Source organism: Filicampus tigris, chromosome 1 (assembly GCF_054856515.1).
Source record: "Filicampus tigris isolate MCC_2025a chromosome 1, RoL_Ftig_1.0, whole genome shotgun sequence".
Taxonomy (NCBI): Eukaryota; Metazoa; Chordata; class Actinopteri; order Syngnathiformes; family Syngnathidae; genus Filicampus; species Filicampus tigris.
The window spans coordinates 2,841,577-2,866,309 of record NC_141217.1 but is presented as its reverse complement, the minus strand read 5'-3'; the positions used below and the strand labels follow the sequence as shown (position 1 = coordinate 2,866,309).

The 24,733-nt window shown below is 42.3% G+C and overlaps 1 protein-coding gene across 3 annotated transcripts in view; it reads left to right on the top strand.

The window, feature by feature from the left end:
- The window catches only part of LOC147152486 (fibroblast growth factor 14-like), a 65,183-nt gene that overhangs the window by 27,449 nt on the left and 13,001 nt on the right, over positions 1-24,733 (top strand). For all 3 annotated transcript variants that reach the window (XM_086047296.1, XM_086047312.1, XM_086047304.1), the window contains 2 exons: positions 2,851-2,961; positions 5,289-5,392. In XM_086047296.1, coding sequence (XP_085903422.1) covers positions 2,851-2,961; positions 5,289-5,392 — 215 coding nt within the window. The remainder of the gene's footprint in view (positions 1-2,850; positions 2,962-5,288; positions 5,393-24,733) is intronic.

Here is a 24,733-nt window from a genome sequence, read left to right as displayed (position 1 = left end):
ATAAATCTGTCAGTGATTCCACACGTATTGAATTCAAAGCTCCCTTCTCATCCTTCGATCCTTACATCCCATGCACCTCGTGCCTCCATTTGGTATAAGGCTAATCCTCCCTCCTTTGCCTCAGATCTCTCCATCGCTCTCTCCAGCCAACACCCCCAGCACACACACAAAGCTTGGCAGTGTTTGTGCGCAACTTGCCAGCATCCCCGGCCTACAGCCTTCCAGGGGTTTTGCGAAGGAGACATTCAACCCGATATGGACTTAAGGGCGAGACCGCCGCTGTCTAATTGTGTATCCTCATTCAAATTTTTTTTTTCAGAATATTTAAATAAAACTAAAAGGTTTCCCATCTTCTCTTTCTGTAGCTCACGTTTATCTACAGGGAGCATGCAAAATAAAGAAAAAATTTGAAAATTGGTATTGTGCTATTTATTGCAGGCCAGCTCCCTCAGCTTTACTTCTCTGAACGTCCTCCCTGTGATAGGCAGGCTTTCCGTCCACCATTCTCCTGACTTGAAATCAATACGCAATAACATGCAGGTATGGAAAGTCGATGGCAGACTGAAGCGCTATCCACCGCGTTGCGTTATTGTCAAGTGTGCACGCGAAACACGCAGTCAAAGATGGCGTTTCGCGTTTGACAGTCACAGAGTGCGTCACTGCTGCCATAGTGGAGGTGATGTTTCAGAAAGGCATCCGTGGTTGTCACATTTGTGGTGGTGGAATGACACTCAAGTGGTTTTATTGTCATGTGTCACATGTTAAATGTAGCGTGTGTGTGTGCAAGACCCTGGATCGATGCTCAAATGAACAATGACAGTGTGACGTGTCCAGCTATCACAAGAGCGTAACGGATTGGCGCACCACATTGTGTTTGCGTGTGTGTGCGGGGGTGCGTGTGTGTTTGCGAGTGTGCATGTGTGTGTGTGTGTGTGTGTGTGTGGATGGGGGAATACCCCTCTACCGGAACACTGTGGAATCACGAGACTGTTGTCATGGAAACGCGAAGATGGGAATTTCCCTAGTAACAGACAGGGGATGGAGATGCTGGGAAGAAAAGGGAAAACCGTATCACCTTGGCGACTGTGGAAAGAACATCAGCCCGAAGGCTTGTTTAAAGGCACAAGTGGGTGTTGGACGGTTGAACGGACAAAAGATGATTAGGTCTTGTTCCGCTGTGGACCACCATTGACTCCTTTTCATCAGTTATACAGCAAGCATCACCGATCCATCACCAAACTGTAATTCTGATTCAAATCTAAAGCAAGTTTATTAAGACTGTAGCCCATTTACCTCTCACTCTTCTCCCGCGCCTCTCGTCTGAAATGATTACCCAAGTCTTTAATGTGGTCTGAGGAGACTCAGACATGAGCATGTTAAATGGAAACATTCACAAACTGAAGCTGTGCTCAAAGTGTGACCTTGACAGCAGTGCAAGGTTACATATTGTCCTCAAGTTGCAAACCCATTTGAATGAGATTATTTCAACGCTCCCATTCCCCCCCCCCCCCCTTGCTGTTGTTATGTTTTTATCACCGAAAATCAGAGAGAAAAAAAAAAAATACAGAAAATTGACTCACCCTCAAAACCTCGTAGATGCTGATGTAATAATCAAAGCAGCGGTCTAAGATGCTGGACAATGAATGTGTCCACTATATGCTTTTAATATGCTGATGTTGTGTCACACCGTGAACCCTTTTTCTTGCAAAGCTTCACACCTCATCTTCCCTCCTTCCTGTCACAAAATGGAGCCCTCACAAAGATGGGGCCCCCTCTCCCTAACTGGGTCAGCTTTGGTTTTGTCTCTGTGCATCACCTTGACTCTACCTTTACGCTCTGCCTCTCCAGCGTACTCTCAAAGGGGATTCCCAGCATGCTTTGGAACAACGGGTGTGGCCGTGTGCGTTTATCCATATCCATTTTTAGCCTGTGATTTAAAACATTGGCTCCCTTTGACCCGAAAACCTTATCAAAGTTTTCCAAGTGGAACAATGACCAGTAGGGAAGGATTAGCACAAGAATCCTGTGATGGATTTGATGCGCTTGACTGGTCCTCTCTGCAGGGAGTCCCTCAGGATGGGGCGCTTAGACTGTCACTATGCTCAGGCAAAATCTCAAAAGGGCCTTCACCAAATTGTTGAAAGTGGTCCAAAATATCTCAGAACTCGATTTTAATTATTTCCTGACTGAACATACAAGTACAGCTCTACAGTCTCATGAGATCTAATACGTGATCAAAAATGGCAACCACGAAGCAGCGTACTATTTGCTCCTCTCATGTTAACAAGTAAGAAAAAAATGTTTTTTTTTTCTTTTTCAAAAACTCTACACTCTAAAAACAGTTGGGTTAAAAATAACATTTTGGGTCAAAAATGGACCAATCCACTACTTTCTGGGTTGTTTTCTGCAAAGCCAACACCCACAAATGGATAGTTTTGTACAAAAAAATGCATGAAGGTCTGTCAAATTAACCCAATTAGTGGATCGGTCCATTTTTGACCCAAAATGGTGTTATTTTTAACCCAGCTGTTTTTAGAGTGTAAATTGTCCATAGTCGTGAATGTGAGTGTGTGTACTGTTTTTCCCACGTGCCCTGTGATCGACATGGTAACCAAAACAGGAGGTATCCCACCTCTTGCCAAGGATGGGATATAGCTCACCTGTGAACCTAACGCGAAATTAAACACATTTTTCAAGAAATGCAAGGGGGCATCAAAAGTGAACTTTTTTGCAAGGACATACTTTTTGATACAGCCCTTCTATTAGATTCCCACAGGTGTATCTATCTCCGGCATTTATCCTCCCCGCCATACATTTTTTTCCAACCGGCCTGCTTGTTGTTTCCCCTAGAACCGCAGCTGAAGGGCATCGTGACCAGGTTGTTCTGCAGGCAAGGCTTCTATCTCCAGATGGGCCAGGATGGAAGTCTGGATGGCACCAAAGACGACAGCACCAACTCCTGTAAGCAGAAACAACACTCATGCACATGCACTGAGGCAACAAGTGTCAGGTCTTTGTGGGGCCTTCTTGAGCCCTCTTTGATTGGGCCTGACATAGTTGAATGCCTGAAATACAGAACCTGAAACACCAGATGAATAACTAACTTGTTCCAGCGTTTTTTGTTGTTGTTTTGTTTTGTTTTTATTGTGCTATGGTTTGCAGTCCCAACCTTGATGGGTGCAGCTCTATATATGCTTCCCTTGCATCAGATGTCCATCTGCTTGCACTTTGCAGTCCTCCCTGTTCGCAGGCAGAGAAAGCCTTGAGAATGCTTTGCACACCGTTCATATGAATGCCATTCGCGCTGAACACCTGGAGGTGTGAAGGCCCCCTTAAAGTGGGAGTCATCCCCCAAATTTTCTTGACAAGAATATGTTGTATGAACCCCCACTACAGTCTAAACACAGCATTCCGATTAATATGACCAGAGTTGGGAATTTTACTGCAAATTAAGCGTCCATTTATTCATCATCCGTCAGCAGCGTGGGTACCATTCCGGGTGGATTTTACTACTTAAAGGCAAATGAACCCAAACATATTTTTTTCAAGAATATGTTCCCAGCAGGCCGACTAGTTGAAATCAGGCATTCTGATTAATATTGCGTTTGTGGAATAAGGGTTAATCCACCCGTTTTTAGCCATCTATGGGGGCGGCCATTTTGTCTTCTGTCGACTGAAAATGACATCACAACTGCTCAGAGCTCAGGTAATGACCAATCACGGCTCAGCTTCAGAAAACAGGTCAGCCGTGATTGGTCATTACCTGAGCCCTGAGAAACTGTGATGTGATTTTTCAGTCGACAGAAGACAAAATGGCCGCCCCCATAGATGGCTAAAAACGGGTGGATTAACCCTTATTCCACAAACGCAATATTAATCAGAATGCCTTGTTTCAACTCGTGGGCTTGCATAGCACATATTCTTGAAAAAAATATGTTTGGGTTGACTTCCGCTTTAACTCATATTCCACGAATACCAATCAATCAGAATGTCGTGTTTATACTAGTGAGGCTGCATAGAACATATTCTTGTAAAGAAAATGATTGGGTTGACTTCCCTTTAAAAATGCTGCTTCTTATTGTTCTTCTAATAAATTATTTTGCATTTTGGGACCCTTGGCATGCTTTTCAATTATTTGTGTTTTTACACACCAACCAATTTTTGAAAGCACGTGTATCCTTGTGATATGTATTTTAGGGGTCCGCAGCACGTCAACCTACAGTTGCATCCCCTGAAATTACAAAGAAAATAGACACCAGTTTCATTAATCAAAATAAAATTGGGTGCACGTGTATCGTAGTAGGACGCATGAAAATGTCCCAAGAACCCTTGCACAAAAATGAAACTGGAAGTCGGGCACTTTGGTTTGACGTTGCCACTTGGGTTAATCCAGGGCTTGCGCCTTGACAAACTCATCGGGAATTAGTGCAAATGAGCCCCATTTGGAAGCAGGTACCCTCGATTGATGCCCGACGTAAAATTGCCAAGCCTATTCTTTGCCTACACCATCTAATGTGCATGGGTGTAGCATGCTGTCAAATTTTGATGATGATTTTGAGAATTCCCCATAAGGCCACGTGCAGCTTTACTTTCTCTTCTAATCAGCTGGAAGCATTTTTGCTATGGATGATCACCTTTGCGCATTTCATACATTTCTTGTGTTCGGCGTTGAATGTTGTGTGTGTTGCTTTCTAGAGTGATTCAGAAAGCACTTGGAAGCAGTCTTGATTAATGAGGACTCTGCCTTCCCTCGCGCAATCAAGCCTTGATTGGAGGGAAGACGCACCGCCCCAAAAAGAGTCATATCTGCTGTCAAGCCTTTCATCATTGGTTCTTATTGTGATTATATGCACGCATATCGTTTGCAGCATAACAGAGAGCTACTTCCATGAAAGATACACTATGTAGACGAAAGTATTCAGACTAATGGCAAGCGAACAAGCAAGAAAATGGAGTTCCCTTGTAGCTACAACAGCTTTCAGTCTTTTGGAAAGACGTTTGACAAGATTTGAAAGTGGACTCCTTGAGCAAAACAAGGTCACTGATGTTGGCTATTCTACTTCAATGGTGTTGGATGGGTTTGAGGTCAGGGCTCTCAACTTCTTCCGTACCAAACGCGTCAAGCATGCCTTTTGGACTCACGCTGGAACACAAAAGAACTCTTTGCGCAAAGTTAGAAGCCAACCAAGACTTATTCAATGACTATTGTTTTGTCTTACTTGTGTAAACTAACTGTTCAAATCTCCCATCAGCACCTACAACCACATTGTCTTGTCTTTTTTACGCAGCTCTGTTCAACTTAATTCCAGTGGGACTCAGAGTTGTGGCCATCCAATCGGTAAAGACCGGTCTGTACATCGCCATGAATGGAGAGGGTCACCTCTACTCCTCGGTAAGCATGCCTAAATGCGCGTGGACATACATACACGTATCAAAACAACCGGAAGCACAAATGGCAAGTTGTCAACTGTGGGAAGAAGTGCTTGAGCTGAATACAGATTTTTGAAATGTTGACACTTCAGCACCCTCGCACCATCTATCGCTCCCATAGGGGCTTCCTTTAAATAAGTGAAGTCTCCTTCCACACATACATGATGAATTTGAGAGCCCTGTCAAAGTGGTGTGTGCGTGTGCAGGCAGACACACACCCAAATCCAGCCTCTGATTCATGATGTCAACACTGCTTGACATTTAATTGGCTGCTGCAAGATGGCAGCTTGTCATGCGCAGCTGAAGAGATGCTCGTTAAACTTCGCAAGGTCTCTATCTGCCTAGCGTTTCAGTTTGATTTGCCACGGTGTGCAAATTTCCCCACAAAATCCAAGGGGACCAGTATAACTGGTACTGTACCATGCAAACTTTTTGGCAGCCTTCCATTGGATTGACTAGCTACCCTGTCATCCAAGCAGCTAAACTCAGGTGTACTGCTTGGTGGAAATATGCCTTACTGTACATGTGTATGTTTTTCACAGTTTGGAATAATTCCCAGGTGTCTTCATAAAATAGATTTAAAGCACATTCAACATCCATTTTCCACACTCTGCTTGAAATCACTCGGTTTCGGGGGGTAGGACCTATTCTGTTTTTCTGTTTTATGAGTATTGCTTTTGTTACCATGAGATCTGGGCGGAGCTAGGGCATGCTTTTGCCAAGCAGGTGTCTATTTCGTGTATCCAATTTATTGACTACTTTGCTATGTGAACTCTGGCTACTTTTCTGATCCCTTTGGGGATTTTTTTAAAGTGATGAACAAAAAATGCATCTATATTTTGTTATGTTATTTGATGATGGGGATAAGGATAGGGATGTCTCAATATCAGCAATATCGTGATATCGCAGTATTAAAATTGCCACAATATATCGTCGTCATCGTATCATGATATTAATAGCAGAACATCTGTTTAAAGTGAAAGTCAACCCAAAGATATTTTTTCAAGAATATGTTCTACGTAAAAGCCCACTAGTTGAGACAAGGCATTCTGATAAATATTGCGTTTGTGGAATAAGAGTTAATCCACCCGTTTGTCACTTCTGTCGACTGAAAATGACATTACAACTGCTCAGATAACGACCAATCACGGCTGACCTGTTTTCTGAAGCTGAGCCATATATATATATACGCTGTCAATTTTTTTTATCGCATGATTATGGCTTCTATAGCAACCAGCGGCTGCATTGATCAAGGCTGCTGGTCACCACGATCTATACATGTATATTTTAAAAAAAGCTTTACAGTAGAGGAGGCAATACATCTGCTTCAAAATATTGAAGCAATAATTCACCTCTCCCTCTCTTATTTCCTTCGCACAGGAAATGCATCGTACCAAACCAAATCAAAAAGGAATAAATACTTAAGCACAATCTACATAAATAAATATATACTCACGAAACAATGTTGCAGCATTTTAGAAAAATAATACATACAAAATAATATGTATGTATTTTACACAACACACACGCAGCGCGAGAGCCGCACGGGACAATTCAGCAGACTGTTTCTCATTCAATTTTAATAAACAAAATACCTTTATTAGACACTCAAGCAGCGAGTAATAATCTTTTTAGTCGTTCTAAAACCAAGCGGAGCTTGAGCAACAAGTCGCCCGATTGTGTGTGTGCGCGTGCGTGTGTGTGCGTGCCGTGTATGTGTGTGTGTGTTTGAATGGGCTGGAGGACTGTTTGCGTGAGTTGAATCCAATGCTTGTTTTTTCAATTGAAGGGGAAGTCAACCCAAACATATTTTTTCCCAGAATATGTTCTATGCAGCCCCCCTAGTTAAATCAAGGCATTCTGATTAATATTGTGTTTGTGGAATATGAGTCAAGCAGCAAAATCTAGCCATCTCAGGGGTCTGCCATTTTCTCACTTCTGTCGACTGAAAATGACATCACAGATGCCCTGAGGGCTCAAATAACGACCAATCATGGCTCCATTTCAGAAAACAGGTGAGCTGTGATCGTTACCTGAGCCCTGAGCAACTGTGATATCATTTTCAGCCAAAAGATGTGACAAAATGGCCGCCCCCAGTGATGACTAAAAACAGGTGGATTAACTCTTATTCCACAAACACAATATTTATCAGAATGCCTTGTTTCAAGTAGTGGGCTTGCACAGACCATATTCCTAAAAAAATAATGTTTGGGTTTAATACTTTAATAAAGTATTTGCAAAATAAAATCAATCCTCTTATTCATGTTAATCGTATTAAAATTCAAGAAAATAATGGGACAGAAAAATTGATTAAAATAGTTAAAACAATTGTAAACGGTCTTCCTTTTTCGTTTCCGTCAACCAACTTCCACCAATTTCCGCTAGAACTTAAAGACTTGTGGCACATCTGTGCAAAGTTTATCAATTCTATGTGTAGTTATGTCATTTTACTCTAACTGAATACATAAATCTTTTTTTCAGTTTTCACTGTTTATTTCCTAATTACAACAACATACCAGGGCTAAACAATTGCAGCTTATTAAAACAATACAATTTACTGTTTTATAGAAATACATTAAATGATTATTTAACACAATCGAGTTGCATGGCCCGTTTGCAAAATTAATTGGCCAGCTCCGAATTGCAGTATGGGACTTGACTTCGAATTGAGGCTGCATACTGTTGCCTTGTCAAGCTGAGTGAGCTCCATTATTGTAGTGCACAAAAGCGCGGTGACAGATTTGAACTGGAGCGCATTATTCAATCTGCAACGCTCATGTGCACCGGCACACCAGTTATGTGAACCCCTACACATAATCATTACTCTATCCGTATTAGATATGAATTATGACACATTGTAGTTTATGTGCATCATACAAGACAACAATAATAATTTAAGTAATAATACATTATTATTATTATAATAATACAATAATGGGGCGGCATGGTGGTTGACTGGTTGGCACGTCCGCCTCACAGTTCGGAGGTCGTGGGTTCGATCCCGGCTCCAGCCTCCCTGTGTGGAGTTTGCATGTTCTCCCCGTGCCTGCGTGGGTTTCCTCCGGGTACTCCGGTTTCCTCCCACATTCCAAAAACATGCATGGTAAGTTGATTGGACTCTCTAAATTGCCCCTAGGTGTGATTGTGAGTGCGGATGTTTGTCTCTGTGTGCCCTGCGATTGGCTGGCAACCAATTCAGGGTGTCCCCCGCCTACTGACAGAAGACAGCTGGGATAGGCTCCAGCACGCCCGCGACCCTTGTGAGGATAAGCGGTATCGATAATGGATGGCTGGATAATACAATAATGATAATGATAGTAAGAGAAGAGAGTAAACGGCAATGCATGCCGAACCGAAAATATATGAAACCTCTACTAGCCGCCACTGCCACCTGCGTCCAAAAATTATTGGAACTTTAAACTACAGTATGTGCTGGTTATCGGAAGCTAACACTGGTAACTACGCTAACCTGTGCTGTCACTACAGCTCTGCTTACCTTTTAGCTTTGATCCAATAGTGCTTAACTAGTTTCAGTAGTTTCAGCGCTTCAGTAGTTCAGAAGCCATAGTCTGCCAAGCTATGCATGGCTGGCGAAACTCGCTGTGTGGGATGGTGTTCATTTTATTTTTATTATTAGAAAATTCTGAAGCGCTTGCTCACAGTTATTTTTTGGTATAAAAAGGGAGATTAAAGATTTACTTGGCTCTTCATTTTACACTTGACAGGTGAGAAGGCACTCCAACTATTTGTAAGCAAGCAATTAAAAGAAATCCCCATTAATTTTTAACACCATGTCCCCTTTGACCATTAAATTATGTACTGGCGTTTTTTGTATTCTCTTGTCTCAGGCTTGTATAATCTACTCTAAAGCTAGAATGAGACTGCATCCCTGTATTGTGCTGGAGTCACTCTTTGACTTTTAATTCCCCAATTGTTGTTGCTCCACATGATTCTTTAGCCTCTTCTTGCAATTTGTTCATGATGTGCAGCAAACTTAGTTATACATGGCCGCACTGTCCCATGAATCCCAGATTCCAAGCATCTGGTTTTGTGTGGGTGTGTGTGTGTGTGTGTGTGTGTGTGTGTGTGGGCGTGCATGTGAGTGTGTTTGAGGGTGTGACCAACAGATGGCTGAGCTGCATACTGATAATTATGGACCATGTCGCAAAATGTGGATGAGTTTGGCGCGTGAGCAAGACAAGGAGTAGAAAGGAGTGTGTACTGTGCATGTGTGTCAAATATATGCTGGCATTCTACATACATGTCATCTTTTTGTTTTCAATCAGAATGTATCAAAAGCAAGTGTATCCCGTCATGCTGGGCTCAGTGAGTCCGACAGAGGTCAGACGTCATCATCAACTGACTTTGATCCATCTTTTCCACCCTGACACTGATCCCGATGTTTTTTATCTGACTAATGCCATGACTGTGAGTTCTCCCTACCACATTCCAAAAACATACATGGTAGGTTCATTGAAGACTCTCAATTCTCCCTAGGTGTGAATATGCGTTATTTATCCATTTGTGCCCTGTACCCATTTGCTGGCAGCTAGTTCAGGGTGTCCCCAACAACACCTGGGATAGGCTCCAGCACACCTGCGACCCTCGTGAGGATAAGCAGTCGAGAGCAGGGGTGTCCAACTTCAGTCCTCGAGGGCCCCTATCCAGCATGTTTTCGATGTCTGCCTCCTCCAACACACCTGATTCAAATGATCAGGATAATTATCAGACTTCTCAGAGCTTGCTGAGGAGCTCTCGAGGCCCATTAAGGACGGGAGCGCATAACTGCGTTTCTACCACGGAGCGTTGTGGCGTCTTTCTACCTATAATGCCGGGAGACGGATACGTCTGTGGTTTTTTTTTGTCTCTTAGCCAATTTAATGCATCAGAAGAGGATGTCGTGGAATTTTTTCGAGCCGTAGGCTAATGGCGGACGCCGTCGATCGGCGGGTGTTCTGAAATAAGTAACGGCAGTGATATATAGACGACGCGCTTGTGGACTTTGAACCAGTGTAACCAGTGTAACCAGTTGAACGTGATACAGTATGATATATTTTGTAGACAATAACGTTATTGACGTCTTTGTAACAGAATAGAGGATGGTAATTACCACTCGATTTTTTTTTATTTGAATAGTGCTTCTCTTGCACTGACACATTATTTTTACATCTTCAATTGAGACATAATAATCAGAGTTGGGCAGTCCGTCCCTGGGCCGGACCGGTCGGAGTCTCCCATTTTTGGGGCGGAGGGGTGGGGGGTGACAAATTTTTAAAAAAATGGCTGGACTAAGCATGGCCAGAAGTTGATTTTAGTCCGGCCCACTAATCGACCCTCATGTGTGTGACGTGCTCGCGAGGCGGCCAAAAATCATCTCAGCCTACTCGGTGAAAGGCTTCTTTTTAGGCTTCTTTCTACTCCCGCGTCGGCACGAGTGACAACTGATGTTATAGGGATTGTGGTATTGCCCCCCAGCACCCACCGCCCCTTCTTGTAATGGTATGCCCAAGTTGTAGGTGGGAGGCGCGGGTTACGTGATGTGACAATGGGGAAATACAAACACGCTTGAGCGCACGTTGCTCTCTCACATGTTGCGATGACAGTTTCCCACACGGAGACGGATGAGCCACGCAGCTCGTTGCTGCTGCTGCAAAGTCCCATCACTCAAAGTAAACAAGCTACTCACCCACGTTCCCCCTTAGCCGCCACCTTCCAGATCGTTTTTGCAATAAAATTAAATGCATCGTCTAGTCATCTCTTTATGGTTGTAGCAGGCACGATGTTCATTGTTGTCGCTGTCTTTCTGAAGAGACGCCCCCCGAGTTGTTTCAAAATAATTTGTGTCCACGAGTATATTCAGAAGCTAGCACATCAAGGTGGAGTTCATGCACTTTTTCTGGCGTTCACTACTTCCGGAAATACGCCATAGCAAACCTGCAGTGTATAGTGGTTTGCTGCTATGGTTTTATTTTGAAGGCCGGGAAGGAGGGGAAGTGTGTAAAATAAATAAGTAACTTGACTACAACTTCTGCAACTTCTTCTTCTACTACTCTTTAATAATTATTGGACCCAAATAATTATACAATACGACGAATCCAACCCTGGGGCTTGCAATGCAAGGAAGCACGCAGTTGGATAAATACTACTGGCGCATTTGAACCGTGTCCACAGCGGGTTCGAATAGAAAATTAGCCAGCTAACGATCCTTAAAAAGGGCGGCATGGTGGTCGACTGGTTCGCACGTCCGCCTCACAGTTCAGAGGTCGTGGGTTCGAGCCTGGCTCCGGCCTCACTGTGTGGAGTTTGCATGTTCTCCCCGTGCCTGCGTGGCTTTTCTCCGGGTACTCCGGTTTCCTCCCACATTCCAAAAACATGCATAGTAAGTTGATTGGACTCTCTAAATTGCCCCTAGGTGTGATTGTGAGTGCGGATGTTTGTTTGTCTCTGTGTGCCCTGGCAACCAATTCAGGGTGTCCCCTGCCTACTGCCATAAGATAGCTGGGATAGGCTCCAGCACGCTCGCCACCCTTGTGAGGAGAAGCGGTATAGATAATGGATGGATGGATGATCCTTAAAAAGCCTCTGAGGAGTTAGCGTCCCTCCCGCAGCAATGTCAATTACGGACACTTTTTGTTTTGGTTTTTTTGGGTTGGGGGGTGGGGGCGAACAATGTTTATTAGGGTCGGAGCCGGAGGGGTAGCCAAGTCAAGGGTGGAGGGTCGCGGCAGGACTGGCAAAAAATGGTCAAGTGGCCAGCTCTGATAATAATATATTATTATTTAGTAGTAAATAGTAATAAACTCTACCTGTGTGAAAGCCACATGTCTAAGCTCTTTAATTCTTTTAGAATTATGTTTCTGCCTGCTACAGGGGCTGAGATATTAATTATTTTGTAAGTGTTGAATTTCTGGGAAATCTTCAGGTTTTCAAGGGTAATTCGAACGTTTTATCGAAGGCATTTTCTATTGGTATCGATCACGTGTCAATCGCGATACATATCGATATCAAATTATCGGCCCAGCCCTAGTTCAAGCAATTCCGTCCTTACATTCCGTCGGTCCGCCCCCCACACCCACCACCGCCACCGCCAAAAACGTAAAAATAAAAAATCGTCCGTGCATGACATTATTTCCAGATCATTAGCTGGCCAATTTCCTATGCACATCCACTTAACGGATGGAAGTATCGTGAGTGGATTAAATTGTTTACAACTGTTTAACTAAGAAAGCTTTTGGCTGCCAGCAACCGTCGTCGTCATGTGATGATGAAGATGATGATGATGATGATGATGCAGAGTTACAGACCAGAGCAAGCCAGAGGACATCACGAGAATATTTAAGATTGCGTAATAACACAATACTATTGGGTTTTGTTGCACATTTTCACTTTTTTTTGCATTATTGCAAAATAAGGTAATGTTATTTAGGAGGAGAACGAACATCTTCCACTTCCGGGTCATAGCTTTCAGTATTCTTTGCTCCTTGTCAGTGAAATGGGCGTCCACTATAGGGCAGACTATGTCTGTTAGAACAATACTTCAGCGAGGGAACGCACATGAAAAAGAGCACTCCAGTGTTCTGCAGACCGAGCAGGTTAATGCTTGCTTGCTTTTTAGTCTTGCTTTTTAAAAGAAGCCGACACAACACGTCAGCCGGGACTTGATCCGGTTAAGGACGATTAGAAGGATGGATGAAAACCTACCTCCGTTCTTGCTTTGTCCGTCCTTTTTAAAAGAGTTCTCGGCCTCCGTCCAACCGTCCACAAAATGCCCACCTCTGATATATATTAGTGCTGTCAAAGTTATCGTGTTATTGGGCGGTAGTTACATTTTGGAATTGATCGCATCAAAATATTTGACGCATTTAACACATGCGCAGAATGACTGCCCCTACATAATCCCACTCAGAAGTGCGGTGAGCAGTAGAGTGGACGTGTGTGTGTATAATTGTAAAGAAGGTAGGCCCTCTGGGTGGGGAATTCATATTCTTAAAAAATACAGATGGAACAATAAATAAGCAAGTAGTCATTTGCACTCATTGCAAACGGTGACGTACAGTTTCCCCCGGCTCGTGGATGTCGCCCGCGGGAGTATAAAGAAGCATTTCGAAAGAAGAGTGCAGCTTTAAATCTCAGAAATGTGAATAAATTGGCCTCAGCGACTGAGAAAGAGTAGAGAAGAGGGCTGTCTTGTTTTGTGTGAATCAAGTCAGTTAATCAAACACACGACGTGCTGAACAGAACATATCACTCACTCGTTATATGAGCCAATCACATTCATGTGCGCTCCAGGGACCACTCGGAAAACAAAAACTCTAGGAATATTACAAAGGCCACATATACAGTAAATGTATACATTACACACACACACACACACACACACACACACCCACGCACGCCCACAACCCACACACACACACACCCACACACACACACCCACACACACTTTAGAAAGAACGTTAATAATTGTATTTTAAAAGTATTATATATAATCTAATATTTTGGAGATCAAAATTGCAATTAATTACGATTACTTACTTTATATATATATAAAATTGTTAGTTCACTCATGGGGTTCAAACCAGAAAGAAGGCGTTTTGTGAAGGCATTGTAGCCAAAATGAAGATGTATGGTTTTTGGGCAGGTGTGATTGCTGGTGTGACGTTTCAAAGGCTGGGGGAACGATGGAGGCTTCACATGACAGAGGACTTTGAAGTACTTGGGTGTTGTTTGGTTTTTGTACTCTTTTAATCAATTCAAATATGAAATTACCAACTGAATGTATTTTGTTTTCATTTGTCTTGAAATGGTAGTAATATGTGGACGTGAGTGTGCAATAACAATACAAGGTATTATACAACTTGAACGAAGCGGTACCTGGGAACTCAAACAAGCTGGCGTTTTTTTGGAGGTTAATGTCAAAAAGTGTTTGCGGCTCCCAGTGCTCTCTTTTTTGGTGGAAAAAGTATTCACACCCTTTGCAGAAAAAACATTTTTAACTCACATGCTGTCCATTTCTTCTGATCTTCCTTGAGATGCTTCTACTCCTTTATTGGAGTCCAGCTGTGATTAATTAAACTGATTGGACTTGATAAGACCTTACAACTCACAGTACATGTCAGAGAAAATGAGATCATGATTCTCAGGTCGAAGGAACTGTCCAAGGTAATCAGAGACAAGATACTGTGGCAAGGCACAGATCTGGCCAAGGTTACAAAGAATTTCTGCAGCACTCAAGATTCCTCAGAGCCCAGTGGTCTCCACACTCCTCAAATGGAAGAAGTTTAGGAAGACCACAACTCTTCCTTGACCTGGCCATCCAGCCAAACTGAGCAATCGTGAGAAGAGCCTTGGTGTGGTCTCATCAGACCAGGGAATCTTATTTCTCATAGTCTGGGAGTCCTTCATGTGTTTTTTGGCAAACTATGCGGACGAAGCTTCCGTTGGGCCACTCTGCCATGAAACCCCGACCGGCGGAGGGCTGCAGTGATAGTTGACTTTGTGTATTTTGTATTTGTATTTTATTTATTTTTTTATTTTTAAAAAGTATACACGGACAGTGCATATTAATTAAACAGTTTCCTGTAAAAATGACAGATTATAGCCAATGGCCAATTTGCATCTGTTGTCCCTGTGGCAGGTTGGTGTTGGAATAAAAAAAGTAAAAAAAAAAAAAAAAGAAAACATGACCTCATGCAAGTTTAAAAATACAGTACAATTTCAAAGAAGGAAAAGAATACAATAATGGACAGCAATAAATACATTGAATAAGAGAGAGTATGAGTATTATTTTGAAGTGCTACAGTGCTAGGTTTCATACATGTTAAAGTGCTTTAGTGCAAAGTGCTTGAATGTTAAAGTGCTAGAGCCATCTGATGTCTCAAGTCGTAAGATACTATTGCACTTCAGTAATGTACACATATGTTTGCGCATGCACTAATAACAGTATTCACCTACATATATGTTTGTTTATATATAATGTTACAAAAACACTAAACACCAAATTACAGCGCAACAAACATTTCCAAAGACATATTCATACACATAAATTACAAACAGATCAAAAGAAGATTATTTCCCACTCTATAGGAATCAAATACAATGGAAGCAATGTGATTACAGGCTTGATTCTCAAGAAGCCAGGTTTTCAGGTGTTTACTGAATGAAGTGGGAGTGGGTATGTCTCGTATGGCATTGGGTACTGTATTCCAGGTGTGAGATGCTCTGTATGAAAACACTCTCTGGCCAAAGGCACTTTTTCTGAATGGAGCTATACAGTCACCTCTAGACCTTGCTCTAGTTGACCTGTTCGTGTTCTTCTTTACAAATTTATTTAGTGGAGGCGGAGCCAGACCATGGAGTATTTTATATACAAGGATACAGTCAGAATATTTTAGTATGTTTTCCCAGCTCAGGAGTAAATTCTTCAGAATTCCACAGTGGTGGTATGTGTTGGGCTTTTTATCTAGGATTTTCAAAGACTGTTTGTATGCAATTTCAACAGGATTTAGTGTGGATTTACATGTGGTATTACAGTATCATGGCATTTAAGAACAGTTTTGATGAATCAAGAGTTAGGTTATTCCTAATATATCTAAAGTTAGAGAGATTAAATTTCATGTGATTCATTTGTCATTTGAACTGCAACTGGGAGTCCAACATGATTCCTAAATATTTGAACTCTTGTACCTTTCTCCCATCTCCCTACTGCATCTCTGGAGCTCAGCCACAGTGATCTTTGGGTTCTTCTTTACCTCTCTCACCAAGGCTCTTCTCATTATTGCAATTGAATCGGAACAGTTCCCCATTCATTGAAAAAAAAAACTGCTACGGTCCTGTAATTGTATTTTTAGATCTTTTTTTCTGCACTTCCTGCTGAGCAAAAGTATATTTTCTTCAGGTTTGTATACAAAACGGAACATTGCATCACTCAGATGGGCGAACGATGTGATTTTAATATCCAGCGAGGGAGGAGGGCACTTATAGTGTCACTTATAGCAATTGGAACCTGCATTTTTCTGCATGTTTTCAGATGTCATCAACCTGCAATGTCATCTGATGAAATACCCACTCTGACACAATCTTAAATCTGCAGCCTGGAGTGTCACTTTTAGCAAGACTGCGTAATTCACAGGATTGTATTCAGTCAATTACCCACAAATTTTGTTCTGTTTTTACCTTCACCAAGGAGGCATTGCTTACAGACAGTTTATTTGTCAGCAGACTTACACAAAAACTGTCTCCAACAGGGCTCTTCACTCCTTTTGTCTTGCCTCCTCCACACTCCTCATCGTCACACTCACTGGCTCCTTTTTCTGTGGAACGATTTGTTTACCCACAATCCCCCTGGGTAATTAGTGCTGTGATAATAACTGGAAACAAACACCCACAAACTGAGCAGTGCACTCACATACGTGTGTTTGCCCACATATCAGGGTGAAAATCAACTTCCACGAACTGATAGTGTGCAATCCACATTTTTAACCAAGAGGGTCTGAATAATAATGCAATTTTAAAATCATGAACCACTATAATTGTAATTCAATATCTGTACAGTAAGTCTGAAATTTTCACTATTATTGTAGGTTGTACTGCCTTTTAAAGATATCCCATGTCAGAGGTCAGAGGTTTTTTTCTCTTTAACAAATTGTCCTGTCTTGGGGTAATCTTTTTTTTATTTCAAAATACAAAAGACTAACCCTAAGTCCAAAGCAGTTTTGATAGCGCAATTGTAGGTCTGATGAACAATTAATTCAATTCAAATCAACATTGCATACACTGAAAAAAATGGTGTGTTGAATTTACTCTTTTTTTTTTTTTTGTCAAGGGGTTGCACAAAATAAAATCATCTGGCTCCAGATGCATTTTTGTAGTCCATACATCTACTTAAAAATGTATCTGGAGCCAGATGATTTTATTTTGTGCAAAACCTTGACAAAAAAAAGAATTCAACAAAAAACCTTTTCAGTTCACTAGTAGAATGCAATTTTCAAATTGCAAAGTCTGCTGTTGACAAATTAGATACATTAGAGTGGTGGTTGGGCCATGTTTTCACGAACAAGTTCATTTTATATATTTTTTGATCACGAAAATGAAAAGAGTTGTCATTTTCTATTTTAGCTATAAATTTGGGATAAATTAGGAAATAAGGCTAGGTTGACACCGCAGGTCTCAATGCCCAATTTGGATATTTTGAAAACATTCGATTTTTTTTGTGGATGCATTCATATTACATTATAAATGCGACCTCGGTCTTGTCTGCTGTATGAACACATACGTCGTCAAAGTGGCCCGCATGCGCAGAAGAAGAGACGACGTCACACCCATCATTGTCTCGCGGAGCCGAGCGCTTCAGCCGCCTTTTATGCTTGAACACGTGGCTCCTACGCACTTGTGGCCACCTTGACTTTGCTTTTATTGACAATTTTAACCTATTCTGGAATCGCCCGTCTTTTTACCAGCCGGATGGTGTTCATCCGAACTCTCTTGGTAGCAAGATTTTAGCCGCTAACATCCACCATGTCGTAACCAATTCCACTCCCAGCTGACTCTTGTTTACCAATCATATTTCTTCTTCTACTCATAAACGCTGCAATGACAATGTCACTACCATCACTTACAGGCCAATACCAGCTGCTCACAGTACCACCACCCTCACTAGCTCCCCCTGCAGGCCCTCATTATCATTACCACTATCGGACAACTTTCCCATTGAAACCATCACCGGCAGACGCTTCCCTTGCACACACAAACAACGTGGTTTTAACAGTGGTAATCTAGTATATGTTAATACTGCTCATTCGTACCACCATGAGCGCACGTCCAGCACAATAATTAATCTGGCCGTGCTGAACGTGCTTTTAAACAAAACTTTTATCATAAACGACCTGATTTTAGACAATAATTTACATGGTATACTTTTGTCTGAGACATGGCTTGGTACAGATGCTCCAGTTGCTCTCAACGAGGCTTGCCCACCGAATTTTAACTTTTTATTTTCTACAAGGGATGGCAAAAGAGGAGGCGGGACTGCATCAATTTTTATTAATACTCTTTTATCAAAGGAGATCATTTTTAGCAGCTATTTATCGTTTGAACACCATGCCTTTGTTTTTAGCAGTCCCCCTATTCTCTGCATTACCGTCTATAGACCTCCCCATCATTCCACTTCTTTTATTACAGAATTTTCTGAATTCTTATCCATTTTATATTCCAGTTATAACAGGATATTAATAACTGGCGATTTTAATATACACATGGACAACATCTCGGACCCACTATCCAGAGATTTTTCAAACCTTTTAAACTGCTTGGATTTTAAACAGCACGTCTTGCAGCCAACTCACAACAGAGGACACACCCTGGATTTGGTTATAACCTATGGCTTGTCTGCTGGTGTGTCCTCTGTTGTTGACTTGGCAGTGTCAGACCACTACTGTGTCTATTTTAACATCGCCAGTTTTAACCATCTAGCAGTCCCGGTCAGAACAGTGAAGAAACGCTACCTATCTTCTGAGGTGGCTGCAAATTTTATCGAGATCTTAAAAAGCACTCCTGCTGACATTTTACCTGCACCCTGTGATCTTATTGTTGAAAATTTTAACCTACATCTTAAATCATCATTAGATTCAGTAGCTCCACTTTTAATTAAAACAACAAAAACAAAGACTGTACCCCCGTGGAGAAACAATGCTATCAAAATATCAAAGAGAAAATGCAGGAGTGCAGAGAGGAGGTGGAGAAAAAGTAAACTTACAGTACACTATGAAATTTTATGCGAACAACTGAAATCCTACAATAAAACAGTAAAACTGGCAAGATCTTCCTATTTCTCAAACCTCATTACAGTCAATAAAAACAACCCCAGGGTTCTCTTCTCCACCTTTGAACTTTTAAGTAGTTCTGATTTTAATAAGTCCCCACAGAGACCAACAGATGCTCTCTGTGAGGACTTTGCAGACCACTTCAGAAGTAAAATCGATGACATAAGATCCAGTCTTTTAGCCCGTCAAAACACAAGTTTTAATAAACCTGGACAATCATATTTACATGAGGAAACACTGGCAAGTTTTGCCCTGGTTGATGCAAGGACACTTGTTCGAGTTTTCTCCCAGGTAAACCCAACAACCTGCCTTTTGGATCCAATTCCCACATTTCTTTTTAAGACATTTTATGGATTTTTTGAAGAACAATTTTTAAATATAGTCAATTGCTCTCTTCAGACAGGCGTCTTCCCCGCTGCCTTTAAAACGGCGCTGGTGAAGCCCCTTCTGAAGAAGAGCGGTTCTGACCCGAGCGTTTTTAATAATTACAGACCCGTATCCAACTTACCGTTTTTAAGTAAGATTTTACAAAAACTGGTTTTCATCCAGTTGAATCATTTTTTAAATACAAATAATATTTTGGAGAAATATCAATCTGGTTTTAGGATGAACCACAGTACGGAGACTGCTCTTTTAAGGATTTTAAATGATATTAGGCGCACTGCAGACGTGAGAAAACTCACAGTCTTGGTGCTACTGGATCTAAGCGCTGCTTTTGATACAGTAGATCACCAAATTTTATTAAATAGACTTAAAAATCTAGTGGGAATCTCTGGTACTGTTTTTGAATGGTTTTATTCCTATCTCACAGACCGATATTTCTTTGTAAGTATGGATACTTGTTCCTCTAAAACTCATGAAATTAAATGTGGGGTTCCTCAAGGTACGATTTTAGGCCCCCTACTTTTTAATCTTTATATGCTTCCCCTCGGGGATGTCATCAGGGGACACGGCATCGGCTTTCACAGCTATGCTGATGACACGCAGCTGTATATTGCCGTGTCTCCTGATGACACAGGACCCATTGATACCCTTTTAAATTGCATTTTAGATATCAAGTCATGGATGGCAGATAATTTCCTACAGCTCAATCAGGACAAGACTGAGGTTTTAGTTATTGGTCCCGAAGGTCAGAGAGAGAAGCTTTTACCAAAACTACACATTTTTAATCCCTCACACTGTGTGAAGAACCTTGGCGTCATTTTTGACTCTGAGCTCAGTTTTATTCCTCATATTAAAAATGTAACCAAGATTGGTTTTTATCACCTTAAGAATATCGCCAGAGTCCGCCCGTTTCTCTCTCAGGCTGACACGGAAGTGCTGATGCATGCCTTTATTTCCTGTCGTTTAGATTACTGTAATGCCCTGCTCTCTGGCCTCCCGAAAAAGAGCATTTCACCACTGCAACTACTGCAGAATTCAGCCGCTCGGGTGCTGACGAGAACCAGAGGGCGGGAGCACATTACGCCAGTTTTGAAATTGCTGCATTGGCTCCCTGTGTGTTTCAGGATCGATTTTAAAGTACTTTTATTAGTTTATAAATGTGTTAATGGTCTTGGGCCATCTTATTTATCTGATTTGCTTTTATCATACCAGCCCTCGCGGATCCTGAGGTCCTCTGGCGCCGGCCTTTTATTTATTCCAAGGGTGAGGACCAAAATGCATGGCGAGGCTGCATTCAGCCATTTTGGTCCTCACCTTTGGAATAGCCTGCCAGAGGATGTCAGGTCTGCAGAGACTGTTGATATTTTTAAGAGGAAGCTCAAGACACACCTTTTTAGTTTGGCTTTCAGCAACTTTTAAATAATTTATCTTTTCTTTTGATTGAAGATAATTCTATGTTGTGTCCGCTGATAGTGTAGTGGTACACACGCCTGAGTTGTGTGCGGGCAGCGTGGGATCAATTCCCGCTCAGTGACAGTGTCTATGTGTGCCCTGCGACTGGCTGGCGACCAGTTCGGGGTGTAGTCTGCCTTCGCCCATTGACGGCTGGGATAGGCTCCAGCAACTCACCGCGACCCTATATAGGATAAGCGGTTTGGAAGATGACATGACATGACATAATTCTATGTTTTGCTTTGAATGTTTTAAAGCACTTTGAGTTGCATTTTTATGTATGAAAAGTGCTATATAAATAAAATGTGATTGATTGATTGATTGATCATTGTGTTTGCGTAAGTAAATGTGGTCCAGCGTGTTGGGGCATTCAAGCGATTTGGAAGCAGGTAGAAATAAATACAGTATTTGGTGGAAATTATGAGGCGAGGATTTATTATCTAATTTCATGGAGACATCACTAACGATGACGTCATGTCATAACCGTGCGTAAAACAAATGTGATACAGGTCGCATATGGGCAAAAACAGCGCATTTGCCTGCGGTGTGAACCCAGCCTAAGTGACTCCATGAATAATGCCTCTTGTTAATGAGGAGAATGGCCGCGCCCCCTACCGTTCTATCCTTGTTTGGTTAGGAGTCACTGGAGGAAGGGATTCCAAACTCTACGTTGGAAATCATTGTACTTTCATTGCTTATAACGTCCAAAAACGGTGATCAATTGGCACCAAAATTTATGTGGACATCCTTACTAATGACCACTTCAACATATCAAAAGGATTATCCTCTCCGTGGCTGATTTATGAGAATGAGGAAATGTGAAAGTGAGCGTGAGCTACATAGATTTATGTACACTGCTTCTTTGCTTAAAAAAAAAAAAAAAATGCTTCTTTGCTGATCACGGTTCGGACGAGCGGAGCATTTATCACCAGTCAGGATATTTACAGAGACTGAAGTGGAAATGAGTAGACGTGCACATTTATTTGGATGAGGAATGGCCACAGTTTTTTGACCGACAACACGCCATCCAATGGAACGTAACAGCCGAAATGCTATGTTCTAATGCGGCCACACTCGGCTGTGGAGTTGGATGCGCACGTTCAAGACACCCGATGAGGTCTTACCTCACGCCGCGACTGTTTGGGAGGCAACCCCGCAACATGAAGACGCAGGCTCATGTTCACCTCCACACGCTGCGCGGACAGTAAGGAGCTAATGTTGTTGTGTTAACGCCTTTTGTTTTAATGTCTTGAAGCTAGTTGTTGCTATTAGCTGTACTGTTATCCTGCTGTTAGCTGAGGAGGGGAGCGAGGAAGGGGTGATAAAGATCCATGCTTGCCTGATTGCTTGCCCACTGCCAGTCGCCGTCTGCCTCCCGAAAGTTGACACGAGTTTAGCTTAGGTAAATGTCTGGAATATAACCAGTCGGGGTTCACGTGCGCATTCATGCTCTTGTCCGCTTCAGCCTGTGTAAGTGGAGACGCGAACGCCACGGTATTTTCGATTTTGTGGAGATGATCATAATGAGATCATGTTTTATGTCAATTAATCCAGACTATTGTGCAGAACACTTTTATACTTTCACAGGTTGAAGTGGACAAGAGTAGCAATGTGCATTTGCATTTTGGTGGCGCTCGGTCGCCGTTTTAGACAACAGAATTGTCAAAGCGAGCAATATTACCATGCATGCCTCCCTCGCATGACGTAGACCGCTGAGACCGAAAAAAATAACAACCCAAAAAGGGGCGGGGCAATTTGTCGTGAATCGAATCACAAAAAAAGCCCTTAAATCACTACAGAGTCTTTTGAGGTGGGCATTTTAGTACTGATGTCATTTTTACACGTAAACATATTATGAGTGCCAATGTTAAGCTCATCCAAGTGTCTCTTTAATATATACATCAGTTTATTGAATTCAAATTGACACCGCAATTTGGTAGAATGCGCACAAAGGCTACAATTTAAACAACAAAAACAATCTTCATTTCGGTTGGTTAATAGACTTTATTCATTTAAAGATTTGTGTATAGTTTATTTATGTAGTGTCTCGTAAATTCAGTACTTAGAAGTGCAGTCCACATCTGCATATCTTTGTTTCATGAAACATGAAAAGTTTAAGTGATAAAGCCATTAGCCAGGTTTACAACATTGTTGTAATCTGATTTTTTGAAGTTGTCATTGTGAACACTTAAAAGAAAGAAAGTCAAAGGGTTTAGTAAATTAACAACCAGAGCTGGGCACTTGACCCTTTTTTGCCAGTCCAGCCTCCGTCCGCGACATGGGTACCCTTCCGGCCTCGTCTCTTCGTCCTTATTCATAAAAAGGATCGCCCGACCCCGTCGTTTTAAAGTGGTTCCGTCCTTAGGTCCGGCCCCACCCACCTAAAAAAAAAAAAAAAGCGTCTGTGCATTACACGCCGTGGAGATATGCTGCTATCGATAGAGGTGTATTCAAAGCTCATTAGGTGGCTAATTTACTATTCGAACCCGCTGTGGACACGCTTCAAACGCGCCACTAGTAGTTACCCAACTGCGCGTACTTACTTCCATTGGGAGCTCCGGCGGGAACGAGCACTGTGCACTGCACGCGTTCGGTCTGCACGGAGGGGAGTGGTGGCCACTTGATTCCAATGTCAAAGCCTTTTTTATATTTGTTTTGCCAGTCGTTGTCATCCACCAAGCAAAGTTCTCCCTCTCCGATGTGTACAAATGAAGCGACTGCGGCATTCAGGTTTCAAATTTCCCGCGGTCAAATGCCAGCGTTCCTTCTTCTTTGTATCAGAGCGTTCCCGCCGGGGCTCCCAATGCAAGTGTAACATATGATTTAGTTGCCAATTGATATTTTCATTTTTGTATATAAATTTTGGGATTGCATATGTCATGTCATGTCATCTTCCAAACCGCTTATCCTATATAGGGTCGCGGGAAGTTGCTGGAGCCTATCCCAGCCGTCAACGGGCGAAGGCAGACCACACCCCGAACTGGTCGCCAGCCAGTCGCAGGGCACACATAGACACTGTCACTGAGCGGGAATCGATCCCACGCTGCCCGCACACAACTCAGGCGTGTGTACCACTACACTATCAGCGGACATTGCATATATTATTTTGTATTTATTATTTTTCTAACATGCTGCAATATTGTGTAGTGAGTATATATTTATTTTTATCTTGCTTATGTATTTGTTCCTTTTGGGGTTGGTTTGCTTCGGCATAGTTCCAGAGAAGAAAGAGAGAGAGAGAGAGAGAGAGAGAGAGAGAGGTGAATTAGAGCGAGGTTGTACGAAACACCTGTGCAGTGTCGGTTGTTTAAGTAGGGTAGACGCCAGAAGAAGTGCATGAACTCCACCTTGGCATGCTCGCGAGATCCGCAAGCACGTCACTTTTGCCTTTATACTTGCGCACAACCCACACTCGTTGTTTTGAAAATGTGTTCCAGTTTCATTTCAAGTCGGAGGGCGTCGCTACGGCTACTGACAAGACACCGCAGGGCGGAATTTCCTTTGCCTATTGTGGCCAATTCCAGTCTGCGTTTTTACTGTCGAGCAACAGTCAAAAAGACAGCGACAACAATGGATCTCGTGCCTGCTCCAACAAAGGGACTTAGATGACTAGACGATGCATTTAATTGTATTGAGAAAATGATCTG